Here is a 23474-nt window from a genome sequence, read left to right as displayed (position 1 = left end):
GAGACAATAAGAGGTTATGTTTTTTATGAATTATTGGATTAAAAGAAAAGTAGAAAATATCAATATTTAAGTTTTCTAATGGTTAATATGCAATGTAGGTACAATTCTGCAGTTCAGTTTCTGAACAGTTTGCTAAAACCTCTCTCTCTCTCTCTCTCTCTCTCTCTCTCTCTCTCTCTCTCTTTCTCTCACTTACTCTCATTTTGGGCCCCATTCAGTGGTGCTCAGGACTCACTCCTGGTGGGCTCCAGGGAATATATAGGGTGCGGGGGATTGAACCCAGGCCAGCCATGTGCAAGGCAAGCCCCTTAACATCCAGCCAAGATTTCTGTTTTTTTTTTTTTTTTTAATTTTGGAGTAATGAAGTTCACCTTCTACCATCCTCTTAAGAGCCATATCTGCGCCTTTTTTGAAGATATCTTCGGATGTGTTTGTCTTAGATATGAAGTCAGAAGAAACAGAAGTAACACACACACACACACACACACACACACACAGAGTCCACAATCACCTTATTCCTCCTACAGTAGGGTTGCATACTAAGCCAGTTTTGTCTGATATTCTTCTCAGCAAGCTCCTGTTAAATAGTGTGCCTAGTAAGTCTCTGCCTCCCCATTCCTTTGTGTGTGTGTGTGTGAGTGTGTTTATTTCTGATCAGGATTTCAGTCTACTTTTTCACATGCTAGGACTTCACTGGACCTCAGTTAAGATCTCAGCAACAGGAGTAATATGGCATTAATAGTAAAATTGGACTTGTCTGTTGACGAGAGGAGAAAGGCATTTCAGGGCACTGTTTTGAACCTTACTTGATCATTTTTCACTGAAGAATGTGTGGTGGTGGTGGTGGTGTTTTGGGGGGTTTTATTCTTGTTTTTGTTTGTGGAGCGGGCACACCTGGTGGTGTTCAGGACTCACTCCTGGCTCTGTGCTCAGGGATCACTCCCAGCAGTGGTGGGGGAATCATTTGTCCTGCTGGCTGGCGATCTGATCTATCTAACCCAGGGCAGCTGCATGTATGGCCAGCGCCTTGCCCACCATACTCTGGCCTCTCAAGAGATTGTTTTTGATGTGAAGTCTTGGACCCTGAATGGTTTAATTACCAAGTAATCCTGGAAGCTACTTCAAGGCTATCTTAGCGGAGAGAGTGGGGCCTACATGAATTTTGAAATTAGAAAAACAGGATTTGTTTTACGTCATTCGGTTTCACTGGGAACTTATTTTGTTTGTGTTTGTGGAATAATACAGATGCTTGCCGTTTAAAAGTCCGTAGTTCATTGCTCAAAATGCATGGATTGAAGTTTTCACTGATTGGAATTTCTTTTCGGACAGTGAAATTCTCTCTTTCCTCCCTGCGCCCCCTCCCTGCCCTTCCCCCCCTCCCCACACGCACCAACCACTGGCAAGTCTTGCATTTACCAGATGTGCAAGATATGTTTCCTTACTTTCAGATATTCTGGACAGAGCCTGGCAAGCTATCCTGGAGTATTGGATATGCCAAAAACAACAACAATAAGTCTCTCAATGAGAATCGTTACTGGTGCCCGCTCGAACTTTCAGATATTCTAAGGTTTTTGTTCGAAAGTAATCAGATTCAAACAGTACTTGAAGGATTAACTAAGGTTCAAAATGTCACATTAATCTTTAAAAGTGTGAGGTGCTCTTCAAAAATAGCAAAGTTGTATTTTCCTAAGGCAGATTAAATACTGTTAGGCTGTTGATAGATGCTTGCTTTTTTTTTCCTGTTCTTTTCAAATAGATGGCACTGAATTCTTAAACTGATCATAAAGTTGCATTTCAGAGCAATGACATGAGATTCTCAGCCTTGATCTCAACTGTCCCGGGATGTGTTTGTGTACGAAAATGCTCATTTTAAAGGAATAAGAGCTTTTATAAAAATGCAGTGTGAATTTTGTAGTTTTAAACACTCAGTTATTTTATCTCAAAACAGTAGCATGTGAATGATTCTGATTTTTTTTTTCTTTTAAGTTGCAGCTGTTCCATAGGTGCAGAATTCTTTGAGGTTTGTGCTTTGCTTAGCTTATACTCCCTCTTCAGAGAAACTAAGGTAGTGCAGAAGTGTCTGTGTTTTGTCAGAGTAGAACTGAAAAAAAAAAAAAAAGATTTAGGTTTTAGTGAGAAACACAGATTTCAGTTCTGAAAGAACGTGTCCAGATTAGATTTTGAGAAGAATGTTTAAGAATTATGTTTAAGTTATTTAGTGACACTCTCCATTTTCTCTCCAGTCTAACTTTGTCATCCGAATAATTAATTAATCCGAAATATACCACTATCCTGGAAACTTGATATATAAGCATTTTCTTCTAGAGTAATCACAAGAGGCTCCGTTTGTGTATCAAATGTCTCTAAATTTATTTTGATTATTCAGAGGTACTGAAGGAATAGTGAGATTTCTTAGTGGAGTTCCTAGCAAACCGTAAGGAACAGTTTGGTATCTTGCCGATTATCACTTGTGCTTTCAATAATGGTGATTAAAAGGCGTTTCCTTTGTGAAACACAGGCTCATGTTAGAAGACATTTCCTCGGAAAAATGATACTTGTGATGTATTCTTTGCACACATAGACAAAAGCTTCCTGTCACCACTGACTGTTACTGTTACTGTTACTGAGGGATTTTAGAAAAATGCTGTTTTGAAACAATTATTTTGATACCATCTGAGGAAGAATTCTCTGAACTGTCTGCAGCGGCCTCCTCCTTCCCAGCCCATATTATTCTAAATATGCCTCCTGGATTAGACTTATAATAATATTGTAATGGCTTTCATTCTACCGATTGGCACAGTATATCATTATATCATTAGCTGCTATGAAAAAGCAGTTTCAAGTAGGTGGCTGATTCCTAGCGCTAATGTTTTCAAGTAACCCTGTTTGGGGAATTTGGTTGTTTCACAGGTGCTCAGGTATATTAACCCAAGGTACAATAATATTTTCTGGCTTGCTCATTATGAAATGAATTTAAAGTACAAAATAATTCAGTAAGTAGGGTATAAATACTGAGCTGTTATTATTAAAAAGTCTAAAATTTTGAGATGTTAACAGATAAAAGTAAAACTTGAAGAATGCAGCAGCATTCAATTTCTTTCTTTTTTTTTTAATTCTTCTGTTTGTTTTGTTTTGGGGGCCACACCCAGAAGTGATCTAGGCTTACTCCTGGCTCTGCACTCAGGGATCACTCCTGCCAGGGTTCAGGGTTCAGCTACATATGGGGATCGAACCCAGGCTGGTCTCGTGCAAGGCAAGTGCCCCACCCGATGTGCAATCACTCCAGCGCCTCAATTTATTTGTGATTGCTTCTCTACCTGAGACTTTAAAGGAATATGGCCTGGTGCTTAATATTGTAGAGTCCGTTTGAATTTTTTAAACCTTTAAGCTAAATAGAAAATAAATCTACTTCTATAACGTGTACTATGAATAAGTAGAGAGTTGTGATTTAACAAAATTCTGCCTCTTCGTCTAAGGCATTTATGTTTCATGAGTAAAATTTTATTGCCAAACACCTTTGAGTTCCTTACATACTGTACCGCATATGAATTTGACTTTTATATTTTCATTATGTGTATATAAGACATTGCCACCTGTAACGTATTTGGCAGGGCTGATCAAAAAGAAAACACAATTAAACCTATTCATGGATGGTAGGTATCATTGAAATTATAAAATTCCACCCCTGGTGAGTAATTATTTTACAAACAATGTGATTTTGTTTTGCCATTAATGAGTTATGTCAACTAGGCTGTTAACAGGAACTGCATAATAACCAACTGAAGTGCCTAGGTAGGAGGGGAACAAAGCATTGTCAGAAGTTTCCGTTCACTCCTTCATTTACACTCTTCAAAGCATGTCGTTCAACTAAATGAAAAGATGTCAAGTAGGGCCTAGGAGATCATAGAAGGGTTAAGATGCGTAGTTTGAACGTGGCCAGCTCTGCTTGGATCGCTGGGACCACATGGGTCTCCACATGCCACGTTGGCCCCACGGAGTCCCGAGGTAACATGTAGTCTGGCCATGTAGATTGAGAATCAGCGGGATGGGCCTCTAGGGAAGCTACCCATCCCCCACACAGAACAACTGTCATGGAGCATGGAGGCCCCACGAAACACTGAGCATCTCTTGATTTCCAGTGTATCTCTTATTCAACATAGTGAAAGATTCGCAGCTAAGATTCTTCATGGTAAGGGAACATCTCTGTTGACGTCAGTTGTTTCTCAATTTGTCAGAGTGGTCTTCACAATTTAAAGTGTATAGAGTTCAGCCTTTTAAGAGGGTCATATTTTAGATATCAAATAACCTGTAAAGTGTCGCTTAAGACTTTTCGTCTTTGAGCTTAGTGTGGACATGCTGTGTCACTTTACTCTCGTAATAATATCCTTGAGGGAAGAGAAGGATCTTGTTGTACATGAGTTTTTGTCCTGTAAAAGCTAAACTCACTGCTGTATATGTATTGCTCAGTCTGTATTTCCAGTGAGTAAGCATAGTAACAAAAGCAGTATAATGGGGCTGGAGTACTAGTACAGCAGGTAGGGCATTTGCCTTGCATGCGGCCGACCCGGGTTCAATTCCCAGCATCCCATATGGTCCCCTGAGCACCACCAGGAGTGATTCCTGAGTGCATGAGCCAGGAGTAACCCCTGTGCATCATTGGGTGTGCCGAAAAAGCAAAAAAAAAAAAAAAAAAAGAAAGAAAAGAAAAAAACAAGTAGTATAGTAAAGTTGCTATAACACCACTGGAGAGCTTCCCAGCTGAATATCTGATGCCCTTTACTTAGTCTCCCTTCACTAGTCTCCTTAGATATCTTCATTTCATTCACAAACAAAGCTCAAGGTATGGGAAGAAAGTAGAAATAGGACCTGCTTAATGAGATAATGTGGACATTCTAGTGCCAAGTCTTGAACATAGTGCCTTTTCTGTGTAGACACTATGCACTTTGCATCTTTAATCACTTAATTCTACAAAAAAAAAAAAAATCCTGTGAGATGTGCAATTACTGTTTATTCCAGGTAAAGAAGGCGACAGAGATGAGGAAACACGCTCAAGTGCACAGAGCCTTCTTGGCTCTTCCTGTGCCCACCGTTAGGATCCTTAGATTGCAGCGGTGGCTCTGTGTTCTGTGTCCGAAAGACCACAGAGCTTCTCCACACCCTGGTCATGGCTTCCTTAGCAAGCTTTAGACAACCTGGAATAATAAACACTTCGAATTTTCATCTCACCGTAGAATGAGCCTCACTACACATTAGTGCACTGGCTGTAATGCACAGTTTTTTTTCACCCAAGTTATTTCGTTAAACAAGGCAATCCAGGAGGCATTGTGATACTGTGGTTAAAACCATGAACTCAGATCAACAGGGTTTTATTGTGGGGACGGGCCAAGTGGTATGGCCCTGATTAGTGAGACTGGAGATGTAGTGTTGCTAGGTCTTGGAGTCATATTTTGGGAGTACACCTATGGCAGAGAACCCATGAAGAGGCAGGACTTGAATCGGGCCTTGCTTATGCAAACATGAACTCCACCCCTCCGAACTATGTCCACCTGCCTGCAATTGGTTTTTAATTGACTCTGCCACTTAATTACTATGTGACCTTGCATGCTTGATGCAACACACTCGAATTCTCTCTTGAAAAATAAGAGAAATAATATTTTCTAAGGACAGAATGATAAATAAGTGATGCTATGTCATATGCTTAACATAGTCCTGGTACATGGTAAATACCTAAGGAATGATAAACAGCTAATACCAGTCATAATAATCACTGGCAAAATGTCAGTGCCATCATTTCCAGTGCTTGAGAAAAATGGGACACACGGCTTACTGGTAGTTCGCAAGAGCAGAAACCAAGAGTGGCATCCCAGTTGTGTACAGATTTCTTCTACCTAGTAGCAATCATTTGCTTTTTCTAAAATTATGCAATAATGCAGGCACTTTTTCCTCTCTCCTTGTCTGTACAGTATCGTCTGTCAGACCTAGACAAGTAGTCAGCATTTTTTTTTTAATCATTAGACACTACTTTTTGAAGTATATGCTAGAAGCATCATTTGTTGCTGCCGTTTCCAATGTTAAGGAGGACACCAGGCCAAGATGATAAAGCAGTTCCCAATATCATTTCACTGTCAGTAATTTTTCATACTTAAATCGCCCCTGCCTCTGAATAATGAGGAGATCGTAAGCCCCTGGTTCTTTCCTACGTTGTCTGTATGACCCTAAAATCCGCTGGAAGCGGGTTCCTCGGGGGAAGCCGACTGGCTGTGGGGCGGGAGACGATTAGGACCCCGGTTGGGTTTTTTTCTTGATCTCAGATCTTGGCTTGGTGGCGGGGCGTAGGTGGCAGTTTGTTTCTCTTATAAAATAAAACAGAGTTTGATTTATTTAAGACTGTTTGGGTAAGTTTTTAACGTTGAACAGGAATATTTATACAGATGTTGTAACATCGAGTCACAGAATTGCTGAATTCTTACTTTTGCCACATTGTAATATGTTTTTACTCAGTGCCATTGCGAACTTCACAAAAAAAAGTATTTTTGCTTGCTGGCTTGTAGGACTCTTAAGAGGGTTGTGTGTGTGGTGTGTGTGTGTCTGTGGTGTGTGTATGTGTGTGTGTGTGTGTGTGTGTGTGTAAGGGTCAATGAGTTAACTATTGCATTTAAAGAAGAAGGGGGAAAGAAAACAGCTGCAGGAGATGGGGGGGAGCCCTTGATTTCTGTACTCCAGGGTGCATGTCTTTTCCCTGTTTCGTTTCCTAGAATAATCAGGCTCTGGGTGAGATGCCTTCAGCAAGGTCCGCCTTGGCTGGACTCTTGCTCCTGTCTCCGAGCAGGGCCGGTGCTCTGCCTCCCAGACACGTTCTCCTGGAAGCCAGAGAGCTGGATTTAGCCACCCCTCATTTGTAGTCATTGCCACCTTGTGGATTACAAAGGATATTGGTTTTCGTCAAACTTCATTTCAATTTGGCTTTTTATGGCAAGTACACTTTGGCAGTGGCGTGCTGTGTGCCTCACCAAAAGGATCCTCGCTGCTCAGCAACACCTCACTTTCCCCACTCACAGTTCATTTATGATTCTGATGAGAGTGTTTTTTCAGGAAACACACATTTCACTTTTTGACCTAGGAGCATCTGTTAGAATTTTTTTTTTTAATACTACTTTGGCATTCTGAAAGTGTTAATGTCTTTCATATCTGTTTAATGCTATTTAGGGATATTTATGATCACCTCTTGGTTACTCAGGGTAAAGTGTGTCGCAATTTTTTTTAAACAGACAGGAAAGCATTCACATGAGGAAACAGATTGCTTTAAACATGTGCTTCCTGTGACAGTAAAAAGAACAAATTAGATTTAACACTGTGTAATGAATGCATAAATGTGTACATTGAAGCTCTTAAAAGCTTTATGTTCAGTTCTGGTCACAACAAAAATTGAGTCACCTGTAAAAATTAAAGATGGCTCAGTTGCTCTCAGATTCCTGAAATGCCCCCAAAATTGAGATCCTCACCTGCTGATGCCTTATTGGGATCGTAAAAAGCTTCATCTGGAAAGGCTGGCAACATTGCGGGCACACTCAGAGGTTAAACCAGGTTCAGACTCGAGACTGATTCCGGCATTTAGCAAGGCAAGAAAACAGTGTTTTGGGCACCAGGGAAGCTTTTAGTGATACCTTCCTCCTCCTCTGAGCATCAGCAGACAAACATCCATTCTTCAGGACCCCCAAATATCCAACTCCCCCCCCTTTTTTAATGAAAGAAAAATGAATTCTGATGTTTACTTGCTAGTGTCTACTGAGGCAGAATTCCATAAGAAAGACGCCTTTTCTTCTGTAATTCAGTGGGGGCTTGTGTGCTAGCTGGCAGGGAGTGAATAGAACGTGAGTTAACATTTCCAGTTAGGCGCAGCGTTGAATTGGAGGGCAGGAGTGAGTGTCTCCCCAGAAAAAGGCTTTCCTCGCCCTTTCTGTCTGCGCCCTGCGGACAGTGAAGTTTCCTTCCCCGGCGTCTCCCCAAACGAAGGATTTGTGGCATGTTCACCATCCCTCTGGCCAAAGGAGGCTGGGACAGAGTCCCCGGGGGGGCAGGGTCCATAGTTTGGGGACATCTGACACTCCTCTATCGCATACTGAGGCACTAATATCAAAACAGACTGCTTGTCGCTGCACGGTGGGGCAGTGCTTTTTTTGGCTGCCGTGGTCGGAATGAAATGGGCAAGCTGGAGTCCGCTTGGCATCAGAACGGGCTAAGGGAAGCTGGGAGATCAGAGTCAGACTGTGAATGCAAGTAACAGCCAATGGTTAACTTCCTTTTTGTGTGTCACTTGGCAGCGATGGGGCTGATGGCATTTTTTTTTTTTTTTTTTAAAAACGTGGGTGAGAGTTCAGTGCCCTGGGAAGAGCCGTCGACGCGGCTATTGTGCTTCCTCACACTCTTGACTTGTGTTGATTTCTTGAGGCCACTCCAGCTGTTCCGAGTGCCAGCTCCAGGAGCTAGCTGCAGCCGTGGCCGTCGGACCTCGGATGAGAAAGGTAATCAGACAAGAGGTGACCCACACGAAATTCAGCTGCTGAGCCCCAGGAAGGAAGGAGAGGAGTCGGATTCTCGCAAAAGGCAGCAGAGCCAAAGGGAAAAGATACGCGCTCGAATGGATATTCCCTGAGAGACAGACACCCAAAGATATTTTTAAATTATCACTACTCCCTAGCCCTCCTCTCCCATCAAAGATTCAAATCGGTCTGGGACTGTCTAGAAAATACAGGGCTAAAATAGCCAGAGTGAATTCAGATGAAATGACTTTTTGCGTTTTGGGGGAGGTTGTTGCTCTTGGGTTAGAAGCATTATTTTTCTTTTGAAGATTTATTTGGAAAAGATTTGGAGAGAATTTCGAGTCTCCCTCAAGATTTTCCTCCCAGCTCTCTGTTTGCAAAGAGCTACTCCCCAAAGGCGGAAAGAGTGAGTTGCCATCTTTAGGAGTGAATTGTATGTTTAGTGAACACCAAATGGTCTCAGAGTTCCCCTAGAATCTTCAATATATCTAGTTGTTTTCAAATACTATTTATTCCCCTAGCCATTTGCTCAAGATATCAGTAAGATGACCAACTTCTGACAACCCTAAAAGCAGGGAAGGAAGCTTAGAAATAGAATACCATTTGTCTGGTAATTAGAGTGTATCTCTTAAGAGTTCGAGAGAATTCTGATTAACCTTTCTGTTCCCACATTCTCACATAAAATTAGCACACCTTTTAAATTATTATCTAGTTTTTAAACACATATTTTTGAGTCTTCTTAATGCAACAGGTTCTGGAGACACTAAAAGTATGCTATAGGTTTCTAAAAAACTTCATTTTTCTTACATTTTAAATGTTCTGTTTGTGCAAAATTTCGAGAATCACCATAAGGGCTTCTTTGCATTTTTAATTTAGTAACTAACATATGAATAAATTTGCATATTAATTAGTTGCAGATTAAATCATGCATACATAATTGCCTCCTTACTGTGTTTAATGTTTGTCAAAATCTCCAGCCTGGTTTGATGGATGTCGTATGAAAGATTACAATTTGATGTACCCTTGGAAGTATTTACACCAATAATGCAGGATTCTTAATAGCAGAATTCTCTAGTTATATACAGTTACTAATAAACATGTAAGATAGGTACATGTCCCTTTGACTAAATTTTTTTCTTTGCACCAAATCATTTACTATTCATAATCATTAATGCATCTCCTAATTATACAGCATATGTCTGTTAACCCTTTCATTGCTGGTCTTCTACCGGTAGTTTTTTTTTTTTAATTTTTTGCGCCCCCCCGAAGAAAATTATTTGATAATATCTGTAATTTCTGAATTGCCTTTTACTTATTTTGTCCAGTAGTAATCAGCTCACATCTTTTGCCATAAACTTTAACATACATACAGCTGAGAATTGTGTATTCACTTTTAATTTTCCAGTTGGAGATTAAGAAATGGCCCTCTTTGTAGTTATTTTTAACCTCTCTTTTACCAATATTTTTTAAAAATCAGAAATTTGTATACTTAATATATATTTAAGTCCATATACATTGTATGTAAAGAAGGTAATTATAGAGAGTAAAATAGTTTGAATTGTATTTTTATTCTACTTTGAATATTGTAATTTATTTAATCTATTATTATCAAACATAGGATAAATGTGGAGGATTATCATAGGACTGAAATTTTTTTTACAGGAATTGACTGGAGATTGGATGCTCCTGATTTGACAGTTTAAAAATGCATATGCCAATACATGTTTTTTTAAATTAATTCCTCAGGTATTTAATTTTTTTTTATGTAAAGAGTAGACCAACTGGCATTTTTTTCTTTACAATTTTGATGTCTAAGCTGCTTATCACACTGTATTACCCTGCATTAATGAGTATTCCTACTGTGCAAAATTCTATCAGAAATGATGGTGTGAATGTCATTTTTAATTGGAAGTTTATACAGTCAAATTTATAGTACACAACAAAAAATATGTACGTAGTTCTGCTCCAAGCCATTTTTAGACTATTGATCTTTTTGATTTAAGAATCTACTTTTATTAAATTGATTTTAAATTTAACTTCCAGAATCTGGATAAATATTACTAAGTTTGTATTAATATAATAATCGGGGTAACAAAAACCAAGGCATAGGACAATTATAAAACCTTTCCATGATGAGATTCAAATATAGGATTTACTAAGAATTTATTTTCACAGATCTCTTTTAAATATGAATATTTACTGACCAGTTTTTTTCTATTCCATAGAAGTCATGATGTTTGATTATGCCCATATTTTGTTGTTGAATGCCTTGCATTTCTGTGCCTACAAAGGAGACATAGGTTAAACTGAGTCCAAAGCATAAAGAACTGATTTCCTTTATTTATTTCTTACATAGAGTATCTATCTCCTGGTCACTTACCTCAGGATCATTTATTTTCTAATCACACACACAATGAGGCACAATGGTCTATTTATTGATTTAGCAAAACATTCTCTTGCAGCTTGCAATATTGCATTAAATTATTTAGCAATGAGGAAAATGAAAGCTGCAAAACTTATAAAAGGAAGCAAACAGTCAGACCCGAAACATCATATTTATCCACAACCATTGTGCCTAGGTAATTCAGGGCATATGGTATGTAAATGATGTTTGGAGAGCTTTGCCAAATCTACACACGACGGGATAAATTAAGGACAGTTTTCCCTGGGTGGAAGTTCCACCATTGTGACCGCACACTCTCTATTCCGAAGGGTTTGTTCTGTTCTTTTCTTTCAGCAAGAATATCACACAGCGTTCAGTGACCAAATCTGATCCATAGCCACCTTATAAGACATCAGTTTTTATTCCCAGTAACTGATGTGTTAATTTTTAAATACCAAACCTTTCTCTAACTCCCATTTATGAAAAGTAAAATCTGAACAAATCATCTATATATATTTGTATATTAGTCCATTTCTGTGGGTAACTTTAACAGTGAAAATTGGGTACCTCAGCCTCTGGGGAAAGGTATTAACTAAATAGTGACTTTTCTCCAGGTTAGGATTAAGATGTTTTCTAGAACAGGCAGTGGATTATTTTGAACTAATTAATTTTAGTTCAATGTTAACCCAGTCATAATTTATTAGTTCAACTTATTCAGTCAAATTACCTGTGTCGGTTATTTTATTTGCGAATTATTAGTATATGCTCTTCTAGAATGGTGAAACACTATATTCCGTTCTTTCATTTCAAATTCATTTTTAGTAGCCTAGAGTTTGTACTATCTCCTGTTGTGTTTTTTTTTCTGAAAAGAATTTTTTTTTCCTTGCTGACATTGTGGCTTATCTTGGAACTGTATAATTGGATATTAATAGCAGATCCTTTTCAACTATGATAATTCAGCAAAAATTTATTTAAAGAGCATATTTTCTATGAAGATTCAATAATGACTACAAGATTTAACTGTTGTTAATAAAAGTCATTTCAGGGTCTTTTCAAGTATGTGCAATATGGTTCGGAACATTTTACGTCATTTGGTTGAAGTAGCATTTTTATGTAATACAACTTTCAAAAATATTTTATAATCATCCTAATATTATAGCTTCACTTGAATTTGTTTAGGATCCAGCCCTATCATTACCATCTCATTTATGAAAGAAATAGAAACAAATAGCATGCTAGCTTCTGTATGGAAAATGAAATATCCTTCATGGCATAAAATGGGTACAACCAGGAAAAAATGATACCCATTATGTTGAGAGCAACATAAATCAATACTGCTTGACACAGATCCAGTTTTAAAGTCAGGCCTGATATCATAGAGCAGAGGAGCTCGTGATTATCATGCAGCCTTTAGTTTATGAACTCCGGAAGAAGTTTAGGGCTGGTTTTTCTGTGACCATCTCTGGCTTCATTGAAACTACTTTGCACAGCTGCGCTCCTCACTCAGAAATAGAGAGCAGAACCAGTATTCCCTGAAAAATAAAGCTCTAGCCTTCCAGTTTTACTGGGATCTCGAAAATAGCATGAAGAAGAGTCACCACTGAGATTACAGAGTCGAGATTAAATATTGCACCCAGTAGGTTGTCTTTCCTTCCGTTTTTCTTACAGGCCACAAGCGCTCTGAGTATCGACATGGTAAGCACGACAGCCACTTACCACTGTTTGGGGGTTTTAAACACCAGTTTAATGTGAGGCACCTGCACGGTTGGAAGGTGGGGAGTTAATTTGATATGGATTTTTTAAAATATTTTTCTCTTTTCTTTTTCCTTTTTTTTTTTTTTGTGAGAGCCAGAGATAATAAAGATGAAACACACCAGTGTCAAAACAGTCCACTTCCATCTTTGTATGGTTCGAAATGACTTGGCAGTTTTAAAATTTTTTTAAAGAGAAAAGAGAGAAATGAAATTTGCATCTCTGCAGACAACTTTGCAAAACAAATTTGAGATTCTGGCAGTTTTCTTATAAACATCTCAAAATTGGGAAATTTAAAGGAAACCGGACAGATTCTTAACTGTTGCCTGGCTACCAGGTATCTCTGTGATAGTATTGAGAAGTTAGAAATTTTAAAGTAAACAATTAAAATGATCATGATAATATGCTTTTAGTCTAAAGTTTCAGACCAAATGTCCTCTTAGTGAAGAATACTGAAAAAATATTAACTATTTGAATGCATGTTAAAAATTTTAGGTAGAACTGCTTTGCTAAGCTTGTTTCATTAAAAGACATGCCTTTTGCCTATCCAGACCTGAAAGTGTATTTCCAACCAGTCTTTACACAGTGTTAATACCTTTCCTGGAAATCCAGGCAACAATATTTATCCCATCAAATATGTATTTTGTAGAGGGAGCTGGACACAGGATAGACTTTCTGTAATACTGCATGCATGATAACTCTCAGAAGAATTATGTACTTTAGTCAGTATCAGCCAGAAGTTGTGGAGAGAATATCGTCCTATATCCTTTAGCATCAAATCAGCTTAAATATCAAGTATCAAAGTTTGAAACTTTACAAATATGCATTACATACACAATAAGGTTTCCCAGTGGTTGCACAAAGTGGACAAAAGTTCGACTGTGCAAAGGTGTCCATAAATTGTTGTCTAAACAAGAGTTCATTTTATAGTGATACTTGGGATCATGTATCATCATGTATTTATTTTGCAGACTAATAACAGAGACCATGATTCCTATAATCGCAATAGTTGACGTAATTATGCAATCCTTCATAACAATAATACACAATAGATGAAATCAGTCAGAAGGTTTACTGCAGTTGAGGGCAAGTTTTTTTTTTTTATCAGCAGACTTTCATAACAGAAACAAACTATCATGTTTGAAGTTTTCCTCCTGTCCTTCCTAAACTGCAGTTCATTGTAATATGATGGAAAGAACAACAGAAAGAATTATAGATGTGGAAATAGCATGAAAATCACCTGCTTCTTTCTTTTCCTTCAATAGGAAATAACGTTTAGCTGTAAGAGAAATTGACCCTCTAAAACAATTTGATTAAATTCACTATTTTAGTAGAATATAGATTAAATAAGTAAGGGTGGCCTGCTCAAATAAAGAGCCAGTGTAGCAAATGAGTTTTTATCACACATACTAAGTGGCATAACAGTATCACTTTCATAAGTGACAATGCATGTATCCATTTTTGTATCTTTGGCATATTGTTGGCACTATTAATTATTCCATTGAGAAAATAGTCACACTATACAAGAGAAAAGGAAGATAAATTATATCCTTCAAGCCCCCTTCTGTGAAGTGTATGTGTAAATGAATATGAGCCCTGCCAGCCCAGGATATAAAATTTGGTCCATCCCTAATCTTCAGCATTTATAATCTAGGGAAGAAAAAGTCAGATTCATGAAATACAAAATCAGAGAAGCATTTGAAAACTCAAGGGAGAATTAATCATAACTGTGTGTATGTTTTAAGTATTTTGTGTAATATACACATTTTCTTTCTCAGGAAGACTTATTCTCAAATTGACGTTGAAGCTGACTATCTTGTATGTGTGTGTGTATGTGTGTGTGTGTGTGTGTGTGTGTGTATTTTGACAACTTGACTTGAGTTCTGTCATTCTGAAAAGGAAGGAAACAAATCTTATTGTTCTCTTATTGTTCCTCAATCACTCAGTGAGTAACATACAATTGGACTCCTATTATGTACATGTTGCATGAGTACAGAGTGGGGCCAGGACAGTCATCACCTTAAGCCTATGAATTTATAATTCTTGGGGGTAATCAAATTGGTGTATGATTTGTTTAGCAACCATTTATGTCATTTGTCATTAAACTCTTCTGGACTGCCTGAAATCCTAGATGTGCTCCTTATCTGGACGTGTTCCCAAAACACGATTCTGGATCCCGGGGAGCTGCAGATCGGTCATGAGTAGAACAGTGCTCATGGAGGTGTTATTGAGCATCTCTCTAGCAAACTTGGGTTCTCTTCTGTTCAGCTTCTGCTTGATTAACTGTAGAGGCAACTTTTGATTGACTTAGTGTTTCCAGAGGTTTCTTATTTCTATAGTTCACTCGAATAGAAACATAAATCACAGAACTTAAACTTGGAAGATCACAATTTAGCATTTATTTATTTGAAATATATTTAGTTATGAAGAAATGGAGATTTAAATTTAAAAAAAAAAGCAAAAATTGTTTAGGCTTGTAAATCGAGTTAGAAATTAAGCCAGACCTAATATGGAGTTTCCCAATGTCCACGTTCTGCTGCTCACCCTACGGTAACGCCAAGGGGCCAGGGAGTGGGGTGGGGGTCTTATCTTCACACACTGGTCGCAGAATCAGAAGCTTTTACTCTTTTGGAAGTGGTTTTATTGGTTTTTTTTTTTTACTTTTTCATGTTTAATACTATTCAAAATATAGTAGTTTATTTAATTACTAATCATGACATAATTCAGAAATGTTTAACTCCCAGGAAGCTTTACGAGTGTAATCATGTAGATTATTATTTTTGCTTTAGTTTCCTTTTCTTGGGGGACAATACCTACCTAGGCTCAGGGATTGCTTCTGACTGGACTGGAGAGGACATATGTGGTGCCAGGGATTAGACCTGAGCCTTACCCCACTGTACTATCTCTCTAGTCCTGTCTGGAGTTAAAATAATAACGCATACTACGTTGTGTGTGCATGTTACATAATACAGGATAAGTTATCAGTTAAAGATCAACACTGCTCGCAAATTGAAAAGAAACAGCCCATGTACCATATGGGTGTGGCTTGAAGAACTGTTGTTTATTGTGTTTTTTGGTAGTTCTCCATGGGACATGTTTTCTAAAAATCGGCCCTCAATAGGTAGTGTCAGAGCCCTGGGAAGAGCACATAGACCCTGAAAGTTTGTTGGAGGACGAGGACGCATCACTTTGTGGGCTCCAGAAAATCCCCAGGCCCCAGGGGTAGAAGGGCGGTTGACCTTATTGTATCGTGACTCATAATAAGTGATTTTTAAGTTGTTTCATGTTCAGAACGCATTCCAAAATCATTATAAAACAAGTCAAAATGCTTTTGATCATGAACAAATAGCCTTGTCAGAAAAATAGGTGCAACTTTCATACCTCCAGTTTGTAAGCACATAAGATGGCGAATTGGCACTGCCAGTAAGGATAAGGGCTGGTTTCTGGAGAGATTGGTACAGGAGGGAAAGCACTAGCCTTGCATGCTTCAGACCCTGGTTCCATCCCCAGGACTGTATATGGTTCCCTAAGCACCACCGCATGTAGCCCTAAAACTTCTTTTTTAAAGACTTGGTCCAGCCATCAATGGCTAGAAATCATGACTAGAAATAAGTCCATTAAAGTCTTATGACTGTGGTTCTCCAGCTCTTTCTGATCTGCTTGACCTAATGGTAGAACCTCAAATTCATCAGCATCACTTTTGTGCCAAATCTTTCAGTACTGTTTTTATTCAGTGAGAGCAAATGAATTTATTTCCATTTTATTTAGTAGAGGTCCAGATTTTTTTTTTTTAACGACCCTTTACCTCTGTTCAATGAGGTAAGGTGTTTCATGGGATTTACCCTCAGTCCTTAACTACACCTACCCTGGTCCAGGTTTATTGGTCAAAGAGGCAAACACCCTACCCACACAGCCAGAATGTCTGGGAACAGAAGGACCCCTGAACTTTTTAATTGATGATGATTTAAAACTCGCCTCATCCCTCTGTGAGTGTCAGACACTTAGGCACTTGGGGTTGAGAGAATGAAGGGATGATTTATTTTTAAACCTAAGTAATTAAAATGCAAAGTCCTGTTGAGTTAAAGGGTTCAGTATTAGAAATGGGCAGTTTAAATTTTAGGCTCTGAATTGAACTTGAGGGGAACATACATCTGCTACTCTTCACTCCCTGAAATACTAATTTTTGCCCACAATGGTTGCAATAGAACATTTTGGACAAAACTTTGTAGAACCGGAATTTGAAATAGGAACCTCAATAACGGTACAAATAGGATATTGATCTTGTATCTTTCAATTCCATTTTAACTTTTTAAAACTCCTTCTACCTACTTATTTTTATTAATGTTTATTATGTATCGTCATTAAGGATATGAGATAGACTTTAAAGTACTTGAAAATATGTTCTATATAGAAAAATCCATTATTTGTGTGTCAGACGTCACCCAGTTAAATGTAATCCATAGTTAGAAACCTCAGGATATTGTTAGAATTACAATAACTGTAGACAGTGATTCTGCTTTTAATAAAAATAAATGTAATTTTAGTACCAGGTTTTATTGAGCAATGCCTTGGAAAGCATTGCAGTTATTGACACGTATTTTAAATTATGTACATCCTGTGTTCAGATTCCAATCTGCTTCATCAATCCATTTTGTCAGAAGTTTTCCGAAGGGAATCCTTCATCCAGACAAACAAACATACCCAGGATTTCCCCTTTAACTTTTCGGGAATTCATTTTTACACGTACATCGATCTGACGGAAAAAACAGTTGTCGTCTTACTTCATCCGATTCAGGTGCTTGGGGTAAGCCTGCGAGCGCTGTTCAGCTAGGAAGTGCAACAAACTGAGTCAACTTCCTCCGTCTCTGTTTTTTCATATTGTCCAGTGTGATGCTTCCTTATTGTAAAAATAGAAATCGTTTGTTTTTTTTGTATCAGACTTGGAAAGTAGTTATGGATTTACAAAGTGGGGAATTTTCTGTTAAAGAACATTCCACTTATCCCAAGGGAAAGAGATTGACGCCTTGAAATAATGAAAATAAGAAACACAATGAAGTATTTTCCCTGTTACTAAAGTATTTCCATGAGCTTCAAGAAAGAGCAGTTATGCTATCTTTTGTCTTTTTTTTGGGGGGGGGGCTCACCTGCAAGTGCCCACGGCTTACTCCTGGCTTTGTGCATAGGGATCACACCTGGCAGTCGGATTAGACTGGGGACCGTCTGCAGTTCAGGGGAGTAAATCCCAGTCAGCCATTGCAAGGCAAGTGCCTTGCTTATTGTACTATCTCAGCAGCCCATATTTTTGCCTAATTTTATCTAATGTTTGAGTGATTAGACAGCAGCATAAATTTGTGATTTTTTTTTTTGCAATGAACTGCCTATGCATAAAATTAAGGAAGGCTAAAGTGAACTTCAGCTAGTGTCTATTGTGCAGTGTCCATTTCTGTGAATAAAATAAAATAAAATAAAATAAAATTGTATATATTTTGAACTCGCACTAAACTTAACATTTTAATTAACCATGTTATACCTGCCACTGAATTTATGTTTGCTAGTGTACAAGGTGATGCCATTTTATACCTGTGGCTTGTTGAACTTCATAGAAGATATTGTATTCATGTGCTTATTATATACATATTGTATTATTTCAACGGAAATGTCCGAGTGTGGGGCAAGTGAGATCAGTACTCTAACCAGATATAGTTGGATACAAGTACTTAAAAATCTGTTTTGCATTTATTTTGCGTATCATTCAATGCAATAAAAGAATATATCTGCTAATTTTAATAATGTTCTTTAAAGTGAAATGAGTAACCTCTTCTAATGAGACATGCTAACAGAGAAAGTCAAATAGATATCTAGGAACAACATCTGGTTCATGGGCCGGAAGGATATTACCAGGGTGATAGTACAAACCTTGCGTGCTGCCAACTCCGTTTGATCCCTGGCACATGTGGTCTTTGGCCCCTGCTGGGTGCACCACAGTCGGACTCTGACATGGAACAACTATCCAAAGTGGCTGAGAATTCCCTGGGCTCCTGAGCACTGCTTGGGTTGTCCTCTCTTCCACCAAAAATAAAAAGAAAGTTCAAAAGGTAACACATATTGCTTGCTCATCGTGCTTTGTACCCATGAGTATGAATTACATTATAAGCAATGTTACAATGTTACTATAAACTCACTGACCAGCCAAGAGGGAAACGTACAATTAATCATGTGATAAGACATTTAGATATCAGATTTTGAATACAAGTCATATAAAAGCAAACAGTTTAAGGTAACATAGGAAATCACTGATAAACCCACACATAGAAATTAGAGTTCATAGTCTATGCTGATTCTGTGATATTTTTCTCTCATAAAGACATTTCCCAAACTAAACTTGACTGTATTTGAACCATATAAATACTTAAAACTGTTGTCTTGATTGTACCTAAATTTTGCCAAGAGTAAGTTTATTTCACCGAGAAATAGGAATAATTTTTTTAATTCCTTTTTTTTTCTTTTTTTGCTTTTTGGGGTCACACCCAGCGATGCACAGGGGTTACTCTTGGCTCTGAACTCAGGAATTACTCTTGGAGGTTCTCAGAGGAACCATATGGAATGCTGGAAATTGAACCTGGGTCGGCCACGTGCAAGGCAAACACCATACCCACTGTGCTGTCACTCCAGCCCTTTAGTTCCTTATTATGAAAAAAAAATAGTTTTTTCCTAATTCCTCTGTTTTCCAGATGAATGTATATTCTTAAAAAGATTTTAAGATAGTATTTTAGTTCAGGGAAATAATTTTCAAAGTAACAAGCTTACTTATGAAACTGAGCTATTTTATACTCCAAAATTCCTAATCCAAAGACACATAAGAATGTATAGAGAAAGTTAGTATCTGCTACAAGGTCACAGGGGACTCTCAAGTTATGGTCATCAGAAAAAAATTGTTTTATGATGTGTGTAGATCTTCTCCGGCTAACTAATGTTTTTATAAAATTGGCTACATAGTCTATTTTTTTCATTGCAGTTTGAATATTTTATTGCAGGTTCAATATTAAATGGTGATCCCTCTTTCATCCATGTTACACATGGGCATTTACTAACTGCACAGCAGCCTTGATTTATTATGTGAATGAAGTAACTTATTTATAGTGACTCCTACTGGAGAACAGAATAAATCCAGTTTAGCTTCTGAATATTAAACTCAGTAATATCTCCATTATAAAAATGAATATGGCTGATTTAGCGAACCTCCTTACCTAAACTTGGCAAAGTTTACTGTTTATTTATATTTAAATATGAGATTAAAGATTTTGATGTTAAAACAAAAAGATTTTTCTTTCTAATTATCTAAGTTTCAGATATGCTCTTCGTCCTAGTAGTAATAGGTATTTCTGAAAGACGGAGCATTTGGTATTTGTCTTTCTAATGAAAATATCAGCTTGGTCCTATATTTTGGTCATCTTTTTAGTTGACTTTTTTTCACTTAGACTTTGGTTTTGGATTTTGGTTTTCGGCCACACCCAGAGATGCTCAGGGCTTACTCATGGCTCTGGTTTAGGGGTCACTCCTGGCGGTGCTCCGGGAAGCATGTAGTCTTGGGAATAAGCGGGTTGGCCACCTGCCAGGCAAGTGTCTTATCCCCTGTACTATCTCTCCAGCCCCGAGTTGCTTAGACTGTTTTGTATCGGGTTGCTTTGTTGTGGCTCTCTAAGGCATTCTTGCAGAAGCAGCAGAGAAGGGACAAGAAAATGCTTTATCATTTATTATATGTTGCTGAACTAGCTGCCACACTCCATGAACTGGGTGCCTGCTCATTTAGCCTCAAAAGAAGCACTTGCGTTAGAATGGGGACAGTAAATGCCACCCTGTGATGTGACTTTGCCACTCTACGACTGGGCAGAGCGGCAGGGTTGTAATTCTCACACAGATATGCCTGTCCCTCAGGTTTAGTATTTTATAACTTGATTCGCATCCTGATCCCACTGTCTTAGTAGCTCAGCCTCTTTAAGCCTTCTCTTTTTCATTGGTCTTGGGTCTTGTTTTTTGTTCGCTTGTTTGTTTGTTTTGTTGCATCCGGCTGTGTTCTGGGCTTACTCCTGGCTCTGTGCTCAGGAACCAGTCTTGGCCATGCTCAGGGGACCATATGGGATGCCGGGGATTGAACCCAGGTTGGCTGAGTCCAAGGCAAAATCCTTCTCGTTGTACTATCTCCCTGAACTCTTTAATTTCCTACCTTTAGAGTAAAAATAATGGGACCAGAGCAACGACATAGGGATTAAGGCACTTATTTTACATGTGGCCAATCTCAGTTCTATTCCTGGCAATGAGGTAGGAGTAAGCCCTGAGCACTACTGCTAGGTGTAGGTTAAAAAAACAAAACAAACAACAAAAAAACAACCAGCCCTCTTCCCCAAATAAAGTAGGAGTGATAATACTACCTATCATAAATTAATGGTCATGAATATTAAATATAGACAATTGTATGCACTTTAAATTGTATATTATCACTATACATTTATTAATCACAGTTTTATTATCATTTTACTGATGAGTAAATATTTACCTAAGGTGATTATTTAATTTATAGGCTCATTTAGTCCCATTATGTTATGTAATCATTGTATGTTGATGAGTATCACTATTTGGGTTGGGGGGGCTATGATATTTAGTTAAATCAGCCATGCTAGGCAAAAGAGAACGTCAGTGTAGAGAAGTATAAGTATTACATGCAAAAGGTGACTTTAGATTGGTGAGGTGGCTCAGAGGGCTGGAGCTCATGCCTCCATCCTCAAGCCCCAGGTTTAATCCCTGGCATCGCATGGACTGCTGAATACCCCCAGCACTGCTGAGGACAGCCCCCACCCAACCACCCCCCAAAACAGCAAAGTAAATGTTTCAGTCCTCAGTGATTTAAACAGAATTTTGGTTTGTTAAAGTTCTAGAAAGTTATGTTCTGGGAGAAGATGTATTGCTTCCCTTATTGATGAGCTCATCATTATTGGATACCTACCTTATTCTGGGTAATTCCAGAGTACCTTGTGTGCTCACATGTGTGCCTGTGTGTGTGTGTGTGTGTGTGCGTGCATGCTCGCGCTCGCGTGCACGCCTGTGTGTTCATATTAGATTTATTTGGACTTTGCAGTAACCGCATAATGTTGCAGTCATTATTCAGAAAAAGGAATTTGCTTTAATGAGAGCTGTGATTGGGAGTGAATAGTTTAGTTCCTTATCCTGTAATGGTTTGTTGTCTGATTGTTTAATATATGTATGATTGCCCCTACTTGACAATTAAAACATTAGTGCTAGTCATATTTTTCCATTTTACCCAAGAGCATAAGTCCTGTCTCATGGGCTGTGTGGCAAGGCCTCGGAGGGCAGGAACTAGTGTCATACATCTCTGCATTCTGCCTTGCTCTAGGATGGGGCTTAACCCAAAGTAGGGAAATCATCAATTGTTTCTTAAATGATCGAATGAATATAAAGGTCCAAGTCTCTTCTCTCAAGTGATAGAGAATTTGAACATTCACTTGTTCTTAAATGAGTATCTACCTGTGGCGATACTACAGGCATTCACTGAGAATTTCTTGTCAAATCGCACCCAAATATCTTGTGGCATCTTTAGGTATGTGCCTCTAATTCTGCTTCACCTTGAAAATACCGGGCAAGAACTTTTTGGTAAATTCTGAAAGGACTGTAAATTTTAAATTCTGGGAGAAGGTAAGAATAATATTAGATATATAGATATATACATATACATATATTTTAAAGAGTTAGTACTTTGAAGTTATAGTTTTACTGACAAGATTCCACCACCCCCCCTCGGGTGGTCAGAGAGAGAGTAGAGCAGTGAAGCCACTTGCCGTGCACTCAGCTGACCCAGGTTCTATTCTTTGCACCCTATAAAGTGCTCTGAGTTGAGCACAGAGAAAGGAGTAAGTCCTGAGCAGGTGTGGCCCCCAAAACAAACGCGCACACAGATTCACATCCCCTCCAAGTAGCAGAGAAACACCTGGCCAGGCTTCTGCTGTGGTACCCAAGTGCCCAGACACCAGCCAGAGGTGGGGGCTTACGGGGTCCTGTAGTTGACCGGTCTCTGTTGTTTTTCGCTGGCGAAAGACAGCTACCTAGCCAGGCTAGATCAGACAGACAGGCCTGGTCAGGCTCCCTTAAAAATTGGTTGCTCCGATGAGGACTCCTTTGAAAATTTTTTATGAAACACAGGGATGTATGCATAAAGCTTCAGTTGTTCTTAGACTTCTCCGCTCACTCCCCCACGCATCACACTAAAAATTTTACATGGGTGATATTTCTGTCACAAAGAAAACTTCAAAGTCTGAGTTCTCAGAGACGTCTCAGTTGACAGGCTGCTGGCTTGAGTTCTGTGAGTGAAATGTCCTCCAAGGTCAGCAAACCAAAGCCATAGCCTCACTGGATGGTAGTATCTTCAGTGTCTCATTCTTTACAGCTCAGAGGTCACCTTGAAAGGAGTCAGTCTGTCTTAATTGTTGCAGGTTGGTACCTTGGAAATTCCAGGCTGTGTATCGTTCATGAAGCTCAAAAGCTTCATGTTGTAGTCATCGCTTTAATTTTTGTGTGCGTGCATGTGTTGATGTGTCTGTTTAAAAATCTTTTACCTTATCAGGTTAAAACCTACTTATTTATGCACATTACCTGTATATTTAAAAGCAATGAGAGCTTCAGTTTTTAAAATATCAATTGTAGCTCATTAAAGTATGAAAATTTTATTTATACTTACATAATTAATAGAAAATCATTTAAATGTTTGCAAAATATGTAAGAAGAGTCAT

At 38.4% G+C, this 23474-nt stretch overlaps 1 protein-coding gene across 13 annotated transcripts in view; it reads left to right on the top strand.

Annotated features, from left to right (window-relative positions):
• The window catches only part of TCF4 (transcription factor 4), a 378340-nt gene that overhangs the window by 251902 nt on the left and 102964 nt on the right, over positions 1–23474 (top strand). Inside the window, exon 1 of one of the 13 annotated variants that reach the window (XM_055127009.1) lies at positions 8499–8522. The exons of the other annotated variants lie outside the window; for them this stretch is intronic. Within the exon in view, the coding sequence (XP_054982984.1) occupies positions 8514–8522 (9 nt within the window). The 5' untranslated portion in view covers positions 8499–8513. Of the gene's footprint in view, positions 1–8498; positions 8523–23474 lie in introns of those variants that run through there. 13 annotated transcript variants of the gene reach the window in all.

This window comes from Sorex araneus, chromosome 2 (assembly GCF_027595985.1).
Source record: "Sorex araneus isolate mSorAra2 chromosome 2, mSorAra2.pri, whole genome shotgun sequence".
In the NCBI taxonomy this organism is placed as follows: Eukaryota; Metazoa; Chordata; class Mammalia; order Eulipotyphla; family Soricidae; genus Sorex; species Sorex araneus.
This window is presented reverse-complemented; position numbering and strand designations above follow the sequence as displayed.